Source organism: Rhincodon typus, chromosome 13 (assembly GCF_021869965.1).
Source record: "Rhincodon typus isolate 14 chromosome 13, sRhiTyp1.1, whole genome shotgun sequence".
Lineage (NCBI taxonomy): Eukaryota > Metazoa > Chordata > Chondrichthyes > Orectolobiformes > Rhincodontidae > Rhincodon > Rhincodon typus.
In genome coordinates, this window is record NC_063344.1 from 68,152,857 (window position 1) to 68,173,157 (window position 20,301).

A 20,301-nucleotide genomic window follows, 5' to 3' on the forward strand; every position below is an offset into this window, starting at 1 on the left:
AGAATTGCATTAATCTGAATGCAAAATAAATTGAGAAATTAAAATAGTTGGGCTGAGATTGATCTAATTGTTGAAATTAAAACTGCCTTCTGGACTCAGCATTATGATTTTATTGTCTGTCTTGGTTTATTTGCTTTTCTTTGGCAGTATAGCTGTCTAAACAATCATATCTTCTCGACCACTTTTTTGTTTCTTGTACCATTTACCATTGAAAACAGTACCATTGCGTTTGGCATTGCACCATGGAACCTTTTGGTGCCTAACTCAATGAGCAGGCCCAGCATTTTCCCATTCTATTCAAGCTTTCAGCTTATTAAGATGTATTGCTAAACACCCAAGCCAAGTGTGCTGCTGGTGACCGTTTTTCATGTTATGAAGGGATCTTGTAGGATATCAGGTAATCCCTAACTTCATTGAATTTGATTTTTTTTTTTTTGGCCTTCACTTCAAGTCCCCAATCAATTCATCCTACAAGTTGAAGTCTCCAAGTCACATAGGTTGCAGACAACCTACCTAACTCTATCTGTATTACTCTGTTCTATGCTGAACTTTTAATTATGCTACTATGAGTACCATTCTTCGCAACCATATCATGCTCATCAGTAGTATAATTCCATAATAAGTGTTTTGTTACCATTCATTTTTCCAATTGTGCCTTATCATCTTTGAATGTTGATTTAGTATTAGACAAGGTGAACTTTGTTTTGAATGGAAACAAAAACAGAAATTGCTGGGGAAATTAAGCAGGTCTGGCAGCATCTGTGGAGAGCAAAGTTCCCAACATTTTTGGTTTGGTGACCCTTCTTTAGAAGTGATTGTAGCTAAGGTCAAAAAACACGATACTAGGTTATAATCCAACAAGTTCATTTGAAGACACTAGCTTTCAGAGTCTCGCTGCTTTTTCAGGTGTCAGTGAGAGAGGTGGCATTCATGAGGACTGCCTCAACCAGGATCTTGGGTTCCTGTTGTACTACAGTAACCTCGCTTGCTCACAGACGCTCACTCTCTCTCCCTCGCTCTGGCTGGCTTGCACTGGCACTTGCGCTCTCGTGCTCTCTCTCTCGCTTTGTCTCTGTCTCCGTGTGCCCCCAGATACATAAATCTATGGGGTGAATTTGCATTTACAGATTTACAATTGCAGATACATTCTATTTTGTTCAAAAAAACACAATTTGCAGGCAGTCAATGTGGCATTTTATAAATTCCTACTTTGGAAATAAAGTCTGACTCCAAGTTGATACACAGCCAGATTCTTAAACAAGGCCTCACACCTAAGGTGCATTGTCTGACCTGGGATGTCACTTCTGGTATACTGTAGAAATTGATAAAACCTTTAGTTGTCTTGGGGCAGTGATGTCAAAGAAATTCTGAAATTTGCACATTAATCCTTTATAACTGATGAACAAACCAAAGATGGCTGTTTAAACACTTTCGTATTGGTTCAATGACCCTTTGATCTTTTGCTTCTATATTCTGTGTCTGATGCCACCTGTCTCATTGACACCTTATGAAGAAGCGAGACTCTGAAAGCTTGTGTCTTCAAATTAACCGGTTGGACTATAACCTGGTGTCTTGTGATTTTTGACCTTGTCCAATACCGGCACCTCCACATTTGGAATACTGCGTTCAATTCTGGTTGCCACACTACCAGAAGGATGTGGTGGCTTTGGAGAGGGTACAGAAAAGATTTACCAGGATATTGCCTGGTACAGAGGGCATTGGCTATGAGGAGAGGTTGGAGAAACTTAGGTTGTTCTCTCTGGAACGATGGGGGTTGAGGAGTGACCTGATAGAGGTCTACAAGATTATGAAGGGCATGGACAGACTGGACAGTCAGAAGCTTTTTTCCAGGGTGGAAGAGTCAGTTAGTAGGGGGCATAGGTTTAAGGTGTGAGGGGCAAGATTTACAGGTGATGTACGAGGCAAATATTTTACACAGGGTGGTAGGTGCCTGGAACTTGCTGCCAGGGGAGGTTGTGAAAGCAGATACTACAGTGACTTTTAAAGAGCATCTTGACAAATATATGAGTAGGATGGGAATACAGGGATACGGTCCTGGAAGGGTAGGGGGTTTTAGTTGTGACGGGCAACATGTCGGTGCAGGCTTGGAGGGCTGAAGGGCCTGTTCCTGTACTGTAATTTTCTTTGTTCTTTGTACATCCATGATTGTAGCAAGGAAGAGATTAGTACATGAAATAACTCCACAAAGACCAGTATCCTGTCATGAAGTCGCCCTTTATTTACACATGCAAAGTACAAGACGCTGACCCAGTTAGCACAGAGCTGGCTCCTAGAGAGAGATATCAACAGTTGAGCAGACAAAGAATGGGTAAAGATCAGCCTGGGGGAATCACTAACTGCTACTTGGGACCATTGGTAGCTGACAATGCAATTGTGTGGTAGTAGCTCCTGCAATAAGGCCTGGTATGTGGGTGCTGTGGTAAGAACATGGGGAAAGGTGCTCAGGTCATGAATTATTGAACTAAATATTGAGCCCCAAAGGCTGCAGAGTCCCCAAGTGGAAAATGAAATGCTGTTCCTCCAGCTTGTGCTGGGCTTCACTGGAGCACTGCAGCAAGCCTGAGACACAGATGTTGGGCGGGGAACAGTGATGTGTTAAAGTGGCAGGCAATCGGAAGCTCAGGGTCATTTTGTAGACGGGAGGTAGGTGTTCCACAAAGTGGTCATCAAGTCTGCCTTTCATCTTCCCAGTGGAGGAGCCCACATTGTGAGCAGCAAATAATGTAGACTAGATTATGTGAAATGCAGGTAAATCACCACTTTACCTGGAAGATGTGTCTGGGGTTTTGGATAGTAAAGAGCGGGGAAGTAACTAGGAAGGTGTCAAACATTCTGCGTTTGCATGGGAAGGTACCATGGGTGTATGGGATGTCGGGAATGGAGGAGTGGACCAGGATGTCCCAGAGACAACAGTTCTAGTGGAAGGCTAACAGGGGAGGAGAGAGGAATACGTCTGGTGGTGGCATCCTGCTAGAGGTGGCAGAAATGGTAGCTAATAATCCTATGGATTTTGACGCTGGTGGTAAGTAAGTGAGGACTGGGGGACCTTATCACTGTTGGGGAGGGAAGATGGATGAGAGTTGAAGGTTAGAAGGTGAGTCAGATACAGCTGTGGGCCATGTCCTACACTGGGTGGTAGGGAATCCTTGTTTGAGGATGAAGGTGGACATTTTGGAGGCCCCCTTGTACAAGTTAACTCCATTGGAACAGATATGACAGAAACTGGGAAGATGAAAGAGTGTCTTCGCAAGAAGCGGGGTGTGATGATGTATAGTCAAGGTAACTGTGGGAGTTAATGCATTTGTATAGATATTGGTGGCCAGCCCATCCTGAGAAATGGAAACATGTCAAGATGGCTCAGGTGAAGGTGAGAGCTGGGTGGAAATTGGAAGCAAAACAGAAACTTTTCCAGCTCTGGACAGGAGGGGAAAATAGCACCGATGATGTCGTCGATGTGAGATCACACCACAAAATAAGATTTGTGACTATTATCAATGGCATTAAATAACTGCCAGAAGTCTCCATGTTGAAGGAATACAATCCTTTCTGTGTCTTTCCAGATAAGTCTTGATACATCCAGTTGGTTTCAGCAAGTACCAATGGAAGTACACACCTGATGTTGCTGTCCTCAGTCGTTATCATTGTTGCCTTATAGCAGTACGGACTCTGGTTCAATTCCACCCTCGGGTGACTGTCTTTGTCGAGTTTGCACATTCTCCCTGTGTCTGCGTGGGTTTCCTCCCAAAGTCCAAAGATGTGTAGTCTAGGTGGATTAGGCATGGCAAATGCAGTGTTACAGGGATACGGTAGTGGGGTGGCTCTTCAGATGGTCGATGTGGACTCGTTGGGCTGAATGGTTTGCTTCCACACTATAGGGATTCTATGGTTCAAAATATTTTTTGACTCTTGGAAGATTGGAGTTTTGCACATCAGTTGTTCCTACGTGAAACATGGCACTTGCACGTTTTCATCTTTCCAATAATTTACCAACTCATTTTAGTTCTTCCTTTTTCCCTCAGCTTAACCCTATCTAGATAGATGCACATCATTCAGTCCTTCTAGTTATGGCTGTCTGTGCCCTCCACTTATAAAGCTTTCAATATATTTCTTAGCCTGAATTACAGCTGCATGCATAAATATAGAAATCGATTGGTGATGTGGAGGAATCCATATGTTAGTGGTGCGAACAGTTCAAGGCTTCTGTGTGGGGACACAATCAGCAGCACTCGGGTGTTAGTCTTTCAGCAAGGAAACAGGCCCTTTGGCTCAACTCATCCAAACCAACCAGATTTCCTAAACTGAACTAGTCCCACAGATGATTTTATAAAACTCCATAAGGTTACCCCCTCAGTCTCCACTCCAGTGAAAATATCCCCAGCCTATTCAGCCTCTCCCTATAGCGCAAATCCTCCAGTATTGGCAACATCCTTGTAAATCTTTTCTGCACCTTTTCAAGTTTACCATCTTTCATATAGCTGGGTGGCCAGAATTGAAAGCAGTGTTCCAAAAGTGGCCTAACCAATTCCTGTATAGCTGTAACATGACCTCCAAACTCCTATGCTCAATGCACTGACCAATAAAGGCAGGTGCACCAAATGCTGCCTTCACTACCCTGTCTACCTGCAACTCTGTTTTCGAGGAACTATGAACCTGCATTCCCCAGGACTCTACCATTAGGTGTATAAGTCCTATCTTGATTTATCCTACTAAAATGTGTAGCGGTTCAAATAGTTAGCTCATCATCATCTTCAGGGACAATTAGGGTTGGGCAATAAATGCTGACCTAGCCAGTGTTGCCCATATCCTGTGAAATAACTGTTTTAAAATAAATAGATGAGTAGAAAGGTTTTAGAGAATATGGGCCAAATGCTGGTAAATGGGTCTAGATTAATTTAGGATATCTGGTTGGCATGGATGAGTTGGACCGAAGGGGCTGTTTCTGTGAGGTACATCTCTGTGACTCTATGGGACTTGACAGGGTGGATGTTGAAAGGATGATTACAAATACGTCTCCACATGAATGGTTTTGGTCCCCTTGTTAAGGAAAGATGTACTGCCGTTGGAGGCAGTTCAGAGAAGCTTCACTGGGCTAATACTAAGTATGGAGGGCCTTATGAGGAAAGGTTGAGTAGATCGAACCTGTACTCATTGTCTCTCATCCTTCTACATTCCAATCTTATTAAGTCATACAGAATTTTTAGGAAGCATGACATGTTTATTTAGAGGGTAAATGTGGAAAAGTTGTTTCACCTTGTGGGAGAATCTAGAACCAAGGGGCATAATTTCAGAATAAGGCATCATATCTTGAAGACAGAGATGGGAAGATTTTCCTGTCTGGTTGTGAGTCTGTGGAATTCTTTACCACAGAGGACTTTTGAGGCTAAGTCATAGAGAATATTCAAGGCTGAGAGAGACTTTTTTTGATGGTTAGGGAATTGAGGGTTATGGGGATAAGGCAGGAATGTGGAGTTTAGGAATGGGATCAGCCATGATCTCATTGACTTGTGGGGCAATCAGGCTGAATGACCTACTTTTGCTCCCTACATCTTATGGTGAGAAACAAATGAATTTTTTTTTTCTGAGGATTGTAAGCCAGTAGAATGTTCTTCCCCAGAGAATAATGGAGGTACAGCCTTTTAAGGCTGAGTTTGACTCATAGAGTTCCTACAGTGGAGGAAGAGGCCATTTGGCCCATTGAGTCTGGGCCAACCCTCCAAACAGAATCCCACCCAGACCTAGCCACCACCCTTTACCCTATCCCCATGGCTAATCCACCTATCCCTGGATATTATGGACAATTTACCATGGCCAATCCACCTAACCTGCACATCTTTGGACTGTGGGAGGAAACCAGAGCTTCTGGTGGAAACCCATGCAGGCACAGAGAGAACATGCAAATTCCACACTGGCAGTCACCCAAGGCTGGGATTGACCGTGGGTCCCTGGCACTGTGAGGCACAGTAGTAACCACCAAGCCACTTTGCTGCTCAAACTTTTGTTAGCCAAGAATCTATATTTGGAAGCAGGTGGGAAAATTGAGGACATAATCAGATCAACTGTGATCCAATCAAATGGCAGAGCAGGATTGAAGGGCTGATTGGCCTATTGCTGCTAATTCATAAGATTGCATGTTCCATGTTTCACAGATACAAATAATCAACTTCACTGCGGAAACTAATAAAACTTTAGTTGCTAATACTTACTAAGATATTTAACGGTTTGTGAATTCAGCTTGTGCCTTACAAACAGGGTGTCAACATTAACCTATTACCTGACTTAATTTTCCTGATGACTTAAAGGTTGTAATCACCATCTCTGCAACTGCTAAACTCCATCCCTAAAATTGCAAGACCCTCAAGGCATGAACTTGGAGGTCTGGAAACTTTTAATTCCCTCCTCTGGAATTATGCAAAGCTCAAACTCCCAAAAGGTCCTGGGGTGATTACCACCAATGTTGTGTATTCAGGCTTCTCGGTCAAATACCAACATTCTCCAGATCGGGTTTGCTCCCCAACTCGAGCTTGAATCTTGGCTACCCAATTCCTTCTGCAACTGTTGGCTTCTCCCAGTTCATTGCCCACAGTAATTGCAAGAACCAACCCCAAATAACTGGTCCCCTCTCATCTGCCACGAACTCTTGCACCACCTATGAGATCATGGTACTTATCTGGGGTGGCACAGTGGTTAGCAGTGCTGCCTTACTCGCCAGGGACCTGGGTTCCATTCCACGCCCGGGCAACTGTCTGTGTGGAGTTTGTACATTCTCCCCATGTCTGTGTGGGTTTCCTCCGGGTGCTCGGGTTTCCTCCCACGGTCCAAAGATGTGCAGGCTAGGTGGTTTGGCCATGCTAAATTGCCCTATAGCGTTCAGGGATGTGTAGATTGGGTGGGTCTAGCTGGGTTGCTCTGAGGGTCAGTGTGGACTTGTTGGGCCAAAGGCCCTGTCTCTACACCATAGGGATTCTATGATGATCTCCCCCCTGTTCAATCTGGCAGATTTTTAATGTATGACAGTGGTATATTTGTTGGTAAAGGGATATGTATGAGAATTATATAATGACTGGTAAACATTCAGCAGTCAGAAAAAGTTGCAGCTTGCTCATCATCTAAATTTTGATTGTTGTCTAATTTTGGTTTGTTTCTCGATCTGACTGTCAGTGATGATCTTGCAAATGGTGACCAGCATTTAATTCAATTTGTAATTAGGAAGAAACAAAAATCAAGAAGCTATGTTTTGGATAAGGCAGAGGGTTGTGAAGTAAACTGGCTGAGCTATTCTCGAATAAATGAAAGACATGGATAGGGTGAATGCACTCATTCTTTTTCCCTGGGTTGGCGAATTGCGGACTAGAGGGTATCAGTTTAGGGTAAGAGGGGAAAGAATACATTGTAACCTGAGGGGCAACTTTTTTACACAGAGGGTACGCATATGGAATGAGCTGCCAGTGGAGTGGTTGAGGCGGGCACATTAATAAAATTTAAAAGGCATTTGGATGAATATGTGGATAGGAAAGGTTTAGAAGGATATGGGCCAAATGTTGGGAAATGGGGTTGGCGTGGATGGACATTTTGGTCGGCATGGACAAGTTTGGGCTGAAGGGGCTGTCTCCGTGCTGTAGGACTCGATACGACTCAATAAATCCTCTGACATAATAGAAAGACTTGCAAAAATGCAATGAGCTATTAAAACAATAAGGGGGGGGTAACAAAAAATTCTTGAGTTACAAAAAAAAAACAAGGACATAAAAATTTAGTAGGGTAGAATCGAGCATTGACCAAGACAATTTGTAAGAATGACAGTTCAAAGGGAAAAGCAACATTTTATACTGCATGAGGGGAGAATTTAGATTGCTTGTCAAGTGGGTTCTGGTAAAGGTTTTGCCAGAGAGCATGCACCCATTAATTTACATTGATAGTAAACTGCCAAACTTTGTTAAAATTTTCTACTGGGCAGATTGACTTTGGTTATGGCGTTACCCTAAGAAATTCACCAGTGAATGGTTGTCACCTAACACTTGCACATACTCTTTTGCACTTGCACCATAGTTACTCAAGGGGAAGTAGTTCGGCAACACAATTAATAATGCCATTAAATGTGGTAAATCTCTTTGACCGTATGTTTTCTACAAGAGAGGAGTTTGACCTTGTGCGTAGCTTTATTTTTGGTGTGCCTTTTTCCTACAACAAACAGGAAGAGATGTTGCTCCATTTGGATTCCTTTACTCTTAACTCCCCTGCCTCAAACCAGGGTCCACTGAAGATGGCATGAAGGCATCACTCCTATCTGATCTGGCACACGCATATATTCATACAGTGTGCAAATCTGGCAGAGTTGCGAGGCTTTAAGCCGAACCTAGACATAAATATTAGTAAACCTGACAAAGGGGCTGGAATAGTCAGCTTTAACAAGTGTGACTTATTAACTGGACCGGTCAGTTAGTATTACTTGAAAGTAATCTAAAAGATAAAGCATTAGTAGGACTTGTGTGAGAGCAACGAACTGCCTGGTGATAAATACAATAGGGTTCAGCCTCACTGTTCATGGTGTCTGTGTATGTACAGGCTGCCCAAGACACACAATATGTGATGTCTGTTCTGTTCAACTTGAATTGGCCAAATGGCTGGGTGAATTACTACAACCAGTCTTGCTCAAGTTTCTACTTAAATAGTGAAGGGTTCTTTCACAGCTGCGAAAACAGTACAGGACTTCCAGTGCCTACATGCTTATTTGACAATATTAGCCTAGTTGTCAATGTATCCCTGAAGGAAGCCATAGATATCTGCAGTGCAGCGCCATGTGGTGATCTAGATTCACCACCATCGTGTGAATCAGTACTCAGTGAACTTAAGAACTCAGCAAACTTCACAGTTGTGATCAGTTTCAACAAAACAATGCATGTTCAAGTAGATGGTGTTACCATGGGACCCCTGCCAGGCCCAGTTCTCTCAAATATCTTTGTAGGATTCACTGAGAAACATATCTTTAATGGAATGACACGCAACCTTCTATGCTTTATTTCTGATAGGTAGAGGATGTTTGTTATAATTTTCCTTGCACGAGCAAATAGGCTACATCCTGTGCTCAAATTCAGGTTTGAAATGGAAAAGTGAAATGAGCTCCATTTCTTCAATGTCCTTGTTGATAAATCAGCGAGGGTGTTCTCTGCTACTGTCTGTCACAAACTCACTTTACTGACCAATATATACATTGGGATTCCTACAGTTCCATGCACCTTAAGATTGGCCTTTTAGGTAGCTTCATGTATAGGACCTGAGCCATTTCTTCATCATGCCAACCCAATGCTGAAATGCATCATTGTCATCCTCCAGGGTAGTGGCTATCCTGATCAAATCATTCCTTACTGTATGTTACGAAAACTCCTGAAAGGCCCTAAGGCAGTCACTTTTGGTTCTGAAAAGTGCTCAGTTTACTTCAGATTACCCAAGAGAGATATGGTTTTTCAAAAGTTTAAACAACAGTGAAGATAGCTGTTTGGTGCTGCTACTAATGCAGCAGAAACACAAATGGTATAGGGATTCCATGATTGCAAGGTGAAAAGCTTTGATAAAGTGTCTTTTTGTTTTGCAGTACTAAAGTCTTAAACATCAAAGTTAACAGTAAAAGTGTTTATATGTAAAGTAAAAGAGCATGCCAAAAGGAATATTGGCCCCATTAAAGTCAGATACTGCTAATAAATACTAAAATGACTAACAGGAAAATAGAAAAAAAATGCTACAACTAGAAAATAGCAGAATTATTACATTCTCTTTTCAGAGTAAGTAAAGAGGACTATAAATCTGTGACACAAAAAAGCCTAAAAGTAACTCAACAGTAAGAAGTTAATATATTTTACTATAAATTTTAGACAGTAGAAATTGAGAAAATAAATGGAGAGAATGAAGAATAATGAGACTTAAGATTGACCAACCTCCACTTTGTCGTATTTAAAGGAACTGGTATGTAAATTACACAACCCAATTCTGAATTTTCAAAATTTAAAATGTAAGTTTTCACAAACTAAGCCATTTTTGCCCTTAAGGGTCAGTACAGGAGACTTAAATCTGAAACAACAAAAAAAAAACTGGTCTTAAATGGGCAAAAGTACCTAACCCTTTGCATCTTAAATGGTTTATTGAAATAAATCCTCAAATAAAATTAGGGCAATTTAAACACACTGCTTCATGCTTGTACTTCCTCCCCTTGACTCCAGAATTATTTTTCTAAATAGGAGTCTTCAAAAGAAGAATTCCTCTTTTCACCCCCATTTAAACGTATTATTTCGTGTCCTCTGCAAGAATGAGCATGTTTTGAGAAAGACCCATGAAGTGTGCAAGGAATCTGCATCTTCCTGGAAAATCGGCAACACTGGAGAGCAGACCTGAGGATTAGCTGTGAGCTGAAGCATAGTGTGACAAAAAATACAAAATGCCTTAGAGAATAGGCTTTTCATACACAGTGATCCAAATAATCAATAGAAGTTTTATTTTGTCTTCACCTGAATCGTAATGAGCAGTACTATAATATGGATATGATCCATTTCACCAATTTATTATCTCGGCAGTGAGGATGAAAATCTACAACACTATTACACTGAAATTCACACGAATTGAGTGCAAGCAAATATTTCAGTTCTGAAAACATGATAAAAGTTGCCAATAAAATAAAGTCCCCATAATAAATCTTCCAGTAACTGGCAGGTTGGTAGAACAGCGAAGAATTTGATCCTGCATTTATGGATAATCATTTTGACATTTCGGGACTCAAATTGTTTGGTGATTGGGTACAATGGCCATAATGTTTTACCTTCCACATCTTAATATTAATCAGTACAAAAGTGATTTCCAAAGTTTTCTATTTAGTATCTGCAGCTTACTGTGAAGTAATAACATCGTGTTCCTATGCCCTTTAATCAGTTTCAATAAAATTCCATGTGTGTTGCAGTTGTCATTTTGGCCATTTGTAATTACAATAATAGATTGGTTAGCTAAGGGCAGCTGACCACTAGGTTATTCTTCTGAACTCACAGGTGCACACAGACTGTTCCGAAAATAAAGCACAGTTAGAACTCTCCATCTTGATCTTCGTCATCCCAGCCACATGACTCAATCTGCTCATCCTCAGGGAAATCAACTTCCAGATCATAAACAAACTTTGGGTCACTAGGTTTTCTCCGGTTCTTTTCGAACAGTTCATCCATGATTTTTTTCTTTTTTGCCAACTCATTGTCATCAAGTTTGTTGAGGTCCTCCTCTGGGTTGATGGAGTTTTCCCTCAGGAAGGTCTCCAGGCTTTGGTCAAGACTCAGGCCATTCAGGCTATCCCTCAGGAGCTGATACAATTTCTGTAGCTGCTGCTGTGACACTCTATCCAAATACACTTGGTGCCGAGGGTTATTCTTCATCTGTTCTGCAGCTTGGCCACAATCTATAGTCAATTTTCAAAATGGGAAAAAAGAAATGCTGTCACACCTTTCAGTGCTTCATCCATATCTTTAACTTTCTAACAATGTTGACCAACTGAAGTATACTTTAATATAACCTAAACAAGAGAGAAAATAACTTTGAAGTTATTTAAAGCTTAGATTAAAGGTGTAATATAATCCCAGTAAAAATCAGGGAAAACGAATTGAGTGAAGAAGTCTCATTTTTGTCCAATTTACATTGGATACGTGGCACAGAAATGGGCTATTCAAGACCATCTAGTCCATGTTGGTATAATGGTAAACTCAGGCCTCCTCCAATCTTTCTTTATTTATCATCATAACCCTCTGTTCCCTTCTCCCTCAAATGTTTGTCCATTCTCTCCTTAAATACATCTATATTATTTCACTTCAATCAATACCTGCGGTAGCAGATTCCACATTCTTATCACCCTTTGGGTAAAGAGGTTTCATCTGAATTTCTGATTGGATTTCTTAGTGATTATTTTACACTGATGGCCACTGCTGTTGCTTCTAAGAGGAAACATTTGTTCTGTATCTACTCTACCAAACTCTTTCACCATTTTAAAGACCTTTTTTCGTCACCTCTAAACCTCTTCTGAAGAGAAAAGACAGCCAGCAGGCTATCACTTCCTGATAAGGATGACATCCAAAAACTGTAGACAGCTGCATGCATGGCTGATACAGTGTTTATTCCTACCACTAGTCTCTAGTCAACTGTTTGAATATCTCTGATTTTCTTACATATCCACTTTTCCTGATTTGCTATCTAAAAGCACTCACATTAAAATTTCCCAGCCCAATTTAGAGGCCACACTTAAGAGAATTGGATGTGTGTGTCTGGAAAGGGAGAAAAGTGAGAGTAACAATAAAGCACACTGTTCTGCTCAGAGATGACATACCAGCTACGCGGGCAAATGCACACTTTGGTTGTGGATTTTCCTGTGAGGAGTGAGACAAGCTATTAATTTGTGTCTTTGCAGTGGTTTTCAATGGTGACACATTGGTTAGGAGATTGAAGGAACCCACTGTTCTTTGAAGAAATTGTTCATCAAACTGTTCTGTTTGTGGACAGACTTCTGACAGTAAATCTTGAATGGGTTTAGCACTTTAAAAAACAAATTGCTTTCATATGGTGTCCTTTATCTTCAAGGATGCCTAAAACACTTCACGATGTGGAAATGCCGGTGTTGGACGAGGGTAGACAAAGTCAGAAATCACACAACAACAGGTTATAGTCTAACAGGTTTATTTGACATCACAAGCTTTCGGAGTGCTGACGAAGAGGCAGTGGTCTGAAAGTTTGTCATTTCAAATAAATGTGTAGGACTTATAACACTTCACAATCAATAGACAATGCCCAAAATGCAATATATGGTCAATGTAGATTGTCACCACATTGTGTTATGGAAATATGTTAATGACATCTTTCATGTTATGTGACAGCATGATTTGTATGGTTTAAATACATTATCTTGAATTGTTCCCACACTACCTACACCTGTGGAAAAATGTATAACTCATGACTTAACCTAGTGTACTTTAGTTATATCACATAAAATATTGTATGTTTTATTAATGTTTTATTAGTGTAGTTATTTTAATTATCCAAGTGGATGTAATAGGAAAATATCAAAATTTCAGTCAATCATGGTGAATAAGTATCAGCAACAGTGCACTTCTACTCCATGTTAAGGTGATCATTACAATGTTTCCCTGTTTGCTATGATTAGCATCCATATTGTTGATACAATATTAGATGGGCCATTTGAGAATAAACATCAAACTAGGTCCTTACCTGAAAATTTGGAGAAGTTTCGAACCGGTATTAGCCTCTGTCGAGTTTTTTTAGTATTTTCATCTTCATAGATTAAAACAATAGCAGGTGGTTTGAATTTAACTCCACACTTCCTTGGAATGTAAGCCATCTCGTTTCAGCTGAAGATCCTTTCAGGTTGCAGGCAATTCATAACAAGGTCAGAGAGTCGGTGATCAGTCAATAACCTTTGTGTCTGGCTCCAGGTATTTTAATAACTTTTCTCTATATTTTAAAATATTAATAAAGAAAAAAAATCACATGAAAACCCTGTATAGGGAAAAATAAGTCAATTTAAATTTAAGTGTCTGAGTCAGTCATGAAATTTTTAAGAACTGGTATATAGAACACCTGGCAGTTAGGAGCAACAGTATTGAACACAGGTGTACTATAATTCTTGAGAGTAAACTGGAACAGGTCATCTATACATCTGAAAAAATAAGGTGCTGAAGAAACTCAGCAAGTCTGTCAGCAACTGTGGAGAGAAAGTAGAATTAACTTTTTGAGTCCAGTGCTCTGAAGAAGGGACACTGAATCCAAAATATTAACTCTGTTTTGTTTCCACAGATGCTGCCCTACCTGCTGAGTTTCTCCAGCAATTTTTAAAAGTATTAGGACCCCTCCCCTCCCCACCACTCCAGTATAGAAAATGAAAGGAATATCTAACTGTGGTGTTTAAAGTCATAAAAGAATTTCTTCATACAGGATAGTCAAAATCTGGAACTCACACCCCTAATACAGCAGCTGAGACTAAGGGACAATTGAAAATTTCAAAACTGAGATTGGTAGAATTTTGTCAGTCAAGAATGCCAAGAAAACCAGGGAAGTCGGATAGAGTCAAGATGTAGATCAACAACTGAAGGGCAGAACAAGCATCTAGGGCTGAAAGACCTACTCTTGTTACTAATTATAGCCTTGAGGTAATTCTCACAGCCAGAATAATCACTTTGAACCTAAACAAAAAATCCTTCTTACCATTGCAACTTGAGAGAAATGCTAGTTCTGTGAAATACTCACATCAAACCAAAGTGGAAAAAAATCCTGTCAATAAATAACTGAGAAATATACATAACTGGAGGCAAAATGACCTAAAAACTGAACAAATCCATATCTTCAAATACAATTATCCTCGAACCCAGGGCAACTTTGCCTAAACAATCAGAAGTCACGTATATACAATGTCTCGGGTCAATCCCTAATAATCCTGGATACAAGACACAGAGGAGAGGTGCTCTTTTGTCTGAAACTAGCTGTATAGTCATTTCCAAGGTTACAGTTCGAAAACTGGAATGGAGCAAGTGCAGGCTTTCATAGCTAGTAGAAGTTTTGTCACTTTGATTTAAGATATATGTTCATCAGTCTTGAGGAGATATTCTTCCATTTGACAATCTGATCCCGTAACTGGGCAACATTTGCTAACCAGTACTGAGTGTTCTAAGAATTAACTGACAATCAACAATATAAGGTCGTGAGTTGGTCTCGCAGAGTGGAGCACTTTCATGCACTAGAAATGTTAAACACAGGTACCCGTTATTTGCAGACAAAACGTACAGATATTGCACATACTTCAATTTAACAAAATAGAGGACAGATATTTTCTAGCTCTTCCTCGGATAATGTCTTGAATAATCAGTGTCAACCTGATTGGTTTAAATTTATACAAAGCTTGGCAAATTAACTGTTAGTCATCATTTAACTAGTACATTATCTATGGCAACATCATATCAAGCATTCAACACTCTACTCATACAGTTTAAAATACTATTCCCTTCTAAATTCTTGTGAATTGAGTGAAAGGTGAAAATCTTCAAAAGAATGTGTCTTTTTCATCAAAAGACAAGTTAATAATACTTAATAATCACTATTATAACTCCAATATTATCTTAATTGTAATGATAGTGTTAATTATCATAATTCTTAATATTAATGTTGGATAGACAATGCCAAGAGTGATTCATCACTGAAAGGAGTACATATGATGGAAGCAGCCAGACTAGCTCAGAACAGATGGTGATGGAGTAAATTAATTCAACCTCACTGTCACTGCTAAGCTGAATTTAAAGGCTGCAGTTATTGGGCAGACTGAAGTCATTACCTTTGGTCCCCATGACATACTGTCCTGTATTGCCCTTCCCATTCCTAATCACAGTCTCAGCTTCAGCTAGACTGTTTGCACCTTCTGTATTTTATACAATGTGAACTGATTCTCCTTCCCTAACCTTTCCAACACAATAACATCATCTGCCTCTGCAGTGTTTGCATTTGCTGTTGAAAGCATGTCACCTCCAAACCTGACTACTTCAAATATTTTCTTGGCCACCCTCCTCTTCATCATCACCAGATGTCAACTCATTCAAAATCTGGCTATCCTAATCTGCATCGGGTCCCATTCAGTCATCAACTCTTGCTCCTCTGATGTGTATTTGCTCCCATCCCACAACAATTCAGAATTACACAGATAGAAAGAGAAGCACAGGAACAGGCCTTTCAGTTCTTTGGTCAATGTTTATGCTCATTACTAGCTTCCTCCTACCTATCTCCACCTAACCCCATCATTCTTCAGTTTCTTTCTCTCAGATGTATCTTTCCATATTTCCCATAAATATTTCTAAACTATTCAACTAATCTACTCCATATTGTAATTGGGTACACGGTCTAATCACAGATTATTGTTGTTGTGTCGCCATTGTTTTACCAGACAATAGGGCTGCTCTCATTAGAGAGAGGCAACTGGTAGTTATTTAACCTGAGGGCCACTGTGCATCAGGCAAGGGGAAGAGGTTGAGAAGGACAGTCCTTTATGGTAACCTATTGAACCCATGCTGTTGGCATCACACTGCTTCGCAAACCAACTGGCCAGCTGACTTGCTAAACTGACCCCCAATTACAGATATTAATGTTACCTAGTTCTGAATCCTACCACAGGTGAAAACTTTATTTTCTATGTTATCATGATTTTAAAATTGCCATCCTCACGTTTAAATCACATCACACCTCCGCACTTCCTCACCTCTAACCTCCTTTAGATCTACAACCCTCTCCAAACACCCTGTTCACCCAGGCCCCAGGTTCTGGAATTTCCTGCTAAACCACAGCTTCATCATCTCTACTAATATTTCCTTCTCTAGCGAAACAGCACTAAGCGGTACCTTTATTATAGAATACAAGTTAATAGAAGTACGTAAATAAGGTAATTTAAAGCACCATTCGGAAGTGATCTAAGATCAAGGAGATAGTTCTTGAGGCAGAGTCTTGACTTGTATACAGTCTTTACTTTGTTTAAACAAAAATCTCACGTTTGACCACTGACTAAAAGACTCTTGCAAAATTAAATAATTTCTGTCCGAGACTAAATCACAATATACTTATTAATTTTAAAATATTGATGTTTATACAGCATTTAGTACGAAAAGAAAGTTCGGACAGAACTTTACAATGGTGGAATCCAAAAACGAGAGTAAGTGATTGATACAATTTTACTTTCACTGGCAGAATCTCTAACTGGGGAACGTGATTACAGAATAAGATGAGACTCATTTAAAACAGATGTGAAGGAATTCTGAACTCCAGAGAGTTGTGGAGACTACTACCCAGAAAGTATTTAAAGAGGAAGTCGATTTTTGAAAATTTGAGTGCAATGAGACGCTACCACGAAAGATGCAGATAAGCTATGATCCAATGGAAAAGATTAAAGGGGCTAAATGATCCACTCCTGCTCCTGTTTCTTACGTTCTTTACACTGCTATTAGGCAGTAATAAAATGCCCACTAATATTGGTAAAACTCCCATTAATCACTGATATAAATCTAAATGTTATCAGTTCCAAGTAAAACTTTCAGTAATCACTAATATAGTTTCATATCTGGAGTCACCGACTAAATGGAAAGATCAACTACAGGTCATCCCAAATTACTTTACAGCCCGCAAAGGCCCTCCCTCAGCAATGATCTGTAAAGAGATTTATAACACTCTCATTAATCATTAGTTATATTTCAATTTTGCTTTTTTTTAAATTTATAAACCAACCTGAATGCGGCTAAACTCGGCCTTGACAACCTCCTGATCCCCATGGCAACCCAGCCGATAAAAGACCCCTTCTGCGACTGATTGATCTCCTGCCTGACTTTGAACTATAATTTACTGCCACCGTGCACCCATTTTGACCGGAAGAATCACTCGGACCAACGACATACCCGTTAGCCCTCCGTTTCCCGCTGCCCCACCGTCAAGGAGAGACGGTGAACCGAAAGGATTAACTGGCTGTGCGCTCAGGCAATGCTGAGGACAGCCGCGGCCTGGGTCCTAGGCCGGAACCCCGGGGCTAAATTTAAAAGCGAGTGTCGGTCTGGTCGGTTATGGATGTGTGTTGGGCCGTGCTCGTTGTTGGGTATCTGTGTGCCGCTGTTGTCACATGTAAGAATAATTATAGGGTAGTCTGTGGGTCTAGGAGAGACGGCGGGTGGCTGTTTATGAGCAGAGATCGAGAAAGAGCCTAATTTACTCCCAGTAAGTGACAGATCGTGGCACCGTGGCTGCAGGCAGTCCAGTTCTCGGTGATGTCTAACTGCATTCAGGCGTTGTCAGGGAAGACTAACGCCTCTTTGAGCCCCCATCCCCGAGCTGGGGGAATAACATTGTCTACCACCGCCTCATCTCTGAGAAATGCTGGAAATGCAACTCAGAACTTGGGTCAAGTGAAGTGAAGTTGTCTGCTGGCCTCCTCTTCAATAGTAAACTGTTTCTGGAAAGGTTAAGTCTGCCACAAAATTAAACTTGTCCCTCAGCGAAAAGCCCAGTAGAATCATGCAGTACAGACTAGGCCCTTCGGCCCATCACGTCTGTAACGCCAAAGCTGGACCAAATCTACACCGGCGCCACTTTCCGGCACTACGCCAATAACTTTGAATGTTATGGCATTTAAAACTGCAGGTGTTGGAAATCTGCAGCAAAAACAGAAATTGCTGGAAATACACACAGCAGGTTTGGCAGCATTAGTAGGGGAAAAACAGGTGACATTCTTGGCCAATGAAAGGTTAAAAGATGAATAGTCATTAACTTGAAACATGGAGTGTCTTTCTCTCTGCAGGTGTTGCCAGACATCCTTAGTATTTCCAGCATTTCCTGTTTTTGTTTCAGCTTGGCCCTTATGAGGATGGGATGATCTATAGGGTCATGCAGCATAGAAACCAACTCTTCGGTGCCAACGAGACAATCTAGACATCCCAGTCTGACCTGGACTCCTTTGTCAGCATTTGGCCCATATCCCTCGTTCCTTCCTATTCATATACCCATCCAGATGCCTTTTAAATGTTGTATTTATACATGCCTCGACCATGTGCTCTGGTAGCTTGATCCAATAATGCATCACCCTCTGCATGAAAAGGTTACCCCTCAGGTCCTTTTAAGTCTTTCCCATCTCACTTTAAAGCTATACCATGTAGCTTTTGACTCCCATACTCTGGGGAAAAGGCCTTGGCTATTCATCCTATCCATACCTCTGTTAACTTTATAAATCTCTACAAGGTCACCCCTCAACCTCTGATGATCCGGGGTGAGAAATCTCCAGCCTATTAAACTTCTCCCTCCAGTCCTGGCAACATCCTTATAAATCCTTTCTGCATCCTCTCAAGGTTAACAACATCCTTCCTATAGAAGGTTGACCAGAATTCTATGCAGTATTCTAAAAGTGGCTTAACTAATGTTCTGTGAAGCCACAACATGCCTTCCCAACTCATACTCATTTGTACTGACCAGTGAAGGCAATCGTCTGCTGACACTTTGTTTTCAAGGCTGGCATTGACACTGGAGCTTCTGAAACTATGTGTCATTTGTGGAGATGAAGTCCTGCCCACAGCTCAAAATTGTCATCTTCATTGATGGGCAGCTGAAATTTTCCATCAAGTCACGTATGGAGCAGCAGTCCTTCCATGTCAGCAGAGAAAGCACAAGTCCCTGGAACGGAGAAAATGAGTAAAACAGTAGGAGTTAAGCTCCATGTTTTACTCCATTTTGATCTGAAAATTGTTGGGAGCAGCCTTTGAAATGAATGATGCCATTCCTTTTTTTTAATGGAAGGCCATATGTGGGCATACAAGGAGGACAGCTAGTTTTTTTTTGAGGTATCTGGTAGTGGCATGCCTCCCCACAACATTCGATTTGATCAGCCAGGTGCTAGGACTTGTAACCCACAAATGTGGCATCACAATGCTACCTTATTTAAAGAAGGCAATCTGAAAAGAATTTGCCATATTAAAATGGTACCATCTAGTACAATATATGGCTGCATCACTGTAGAGGTGATAGAGTATGAGAAAAGGAGCTCCTGAAAATCAAAATCTAGCCTTTGAAGAAAAATGATCTTGACCTCAATTTAATGCATTACATCATTCAGTGACAAACCACTGACACACCAGTTACAAGAACATGCAGCACTAACATTCTCAAGTTCAGGAAATACCCAGTGCTGCTGCTACTCCTAATAGGTTCTGGGAACACACAGCCCTAATACTCCTAGGTTTAGGGAACATGCAGTGCTATTGCTTCAAGTTCAGAGAATGTTGGGCCCTTGTACCACTTACTTAAGAGAAAGCATTTTTGTCTTTCAAGTTGGGGAACACAGTGCTCACATTTGCCTTTCTCAGGCCTTTCTGTTCCTGCACAACAGTTAAGATTGTTGTAGTTAATTTCTGTCATCTGTTATTTTAAAATGCATCACTTCACATTTGTTAAATTTCATCTGCCATGTTTTTGCCCACAACATCTTTCTGAATTCTGCCATGATCCTTCTCACTATTTATATGAAATATTTTGTCATTGCAGACTTTTAAATCATGCCTTGTATGTTCAGGTACAGGGTTAAAAAAATGTGATCCTGATTCTGGGAACAATTGGGGAACATCACTGTATACCTTCCTTAGCCAACTGTACATGTATAGAGACAACAAGGTGCAGGGCTGGATGAACACAGCAGGCCAAGCAGCATCATAGGAGCAGAGAGGCTGACGTTTCGGGCCTAGACCGAAG

The 20,301-nt window shown here is 40.8% G+C and overlaps 2 protein-coding genes across 4 annotated transcripts in view; one reads left to right on the top strand and one right to left on the bottom strand.

Annotated features, from left to right (window-relative positions):
• Positions 1-10,481: 10,481 nt before the first annotated feature.
• Positions 10,482-17,588, bottom strand: cep19 (centrosomal protein 19). Of its 2 annotated transcripts, none has more exons than XM_048604687.1 (3): positions 17,472-17,588; positions 13,261-13,503; positions 10,482-11,446 (listed from the first exon to the last, which is right to left on the bottom strand). In XM_048604687.1, exons 2-3 carry the CDS (start codon positions 13,388-13,390, stop codon positions 11,082-11,084), a joined length of 495 nt encoding a protein of 164 aa, XP_048460644.1. In that variant the 5' UTR covers positions 13,391-13,503; positions 17,472-17,588; the 3' UTR covers positions 10,482-11,081. The 2 variants fall into 2 exon arrangements, with proteins under 2 accessions (XP_048460644.1, XP_020374140.1); XM_020518551.2 differs by lacking the exon at positions 17,472-17,588 and adding an exon at positions 17,305-17,409.
• pigx (phosphatidylinositol glycan anchor biosynthesis, class X) overlaps positions 17,588-20,301 on the top strand; it is a 21,349-nt gene continuing 18,635 nt past the window's right edge. For both annotated transcript variants that reach the window (XM_020518553.2, XM_048604686.1), the window contains exon 1: positions 17,588-17,691. In XM_020518553.2, coding sequence (XP_020374142.1) covers positions 17,634-17,691 — 58 coding nt within the window. In that variant the 5' untranslated portion in view covers positions 17,588-17,633. The remainder of the gene's footprint in view (positions 17,692-20,301) is intronic.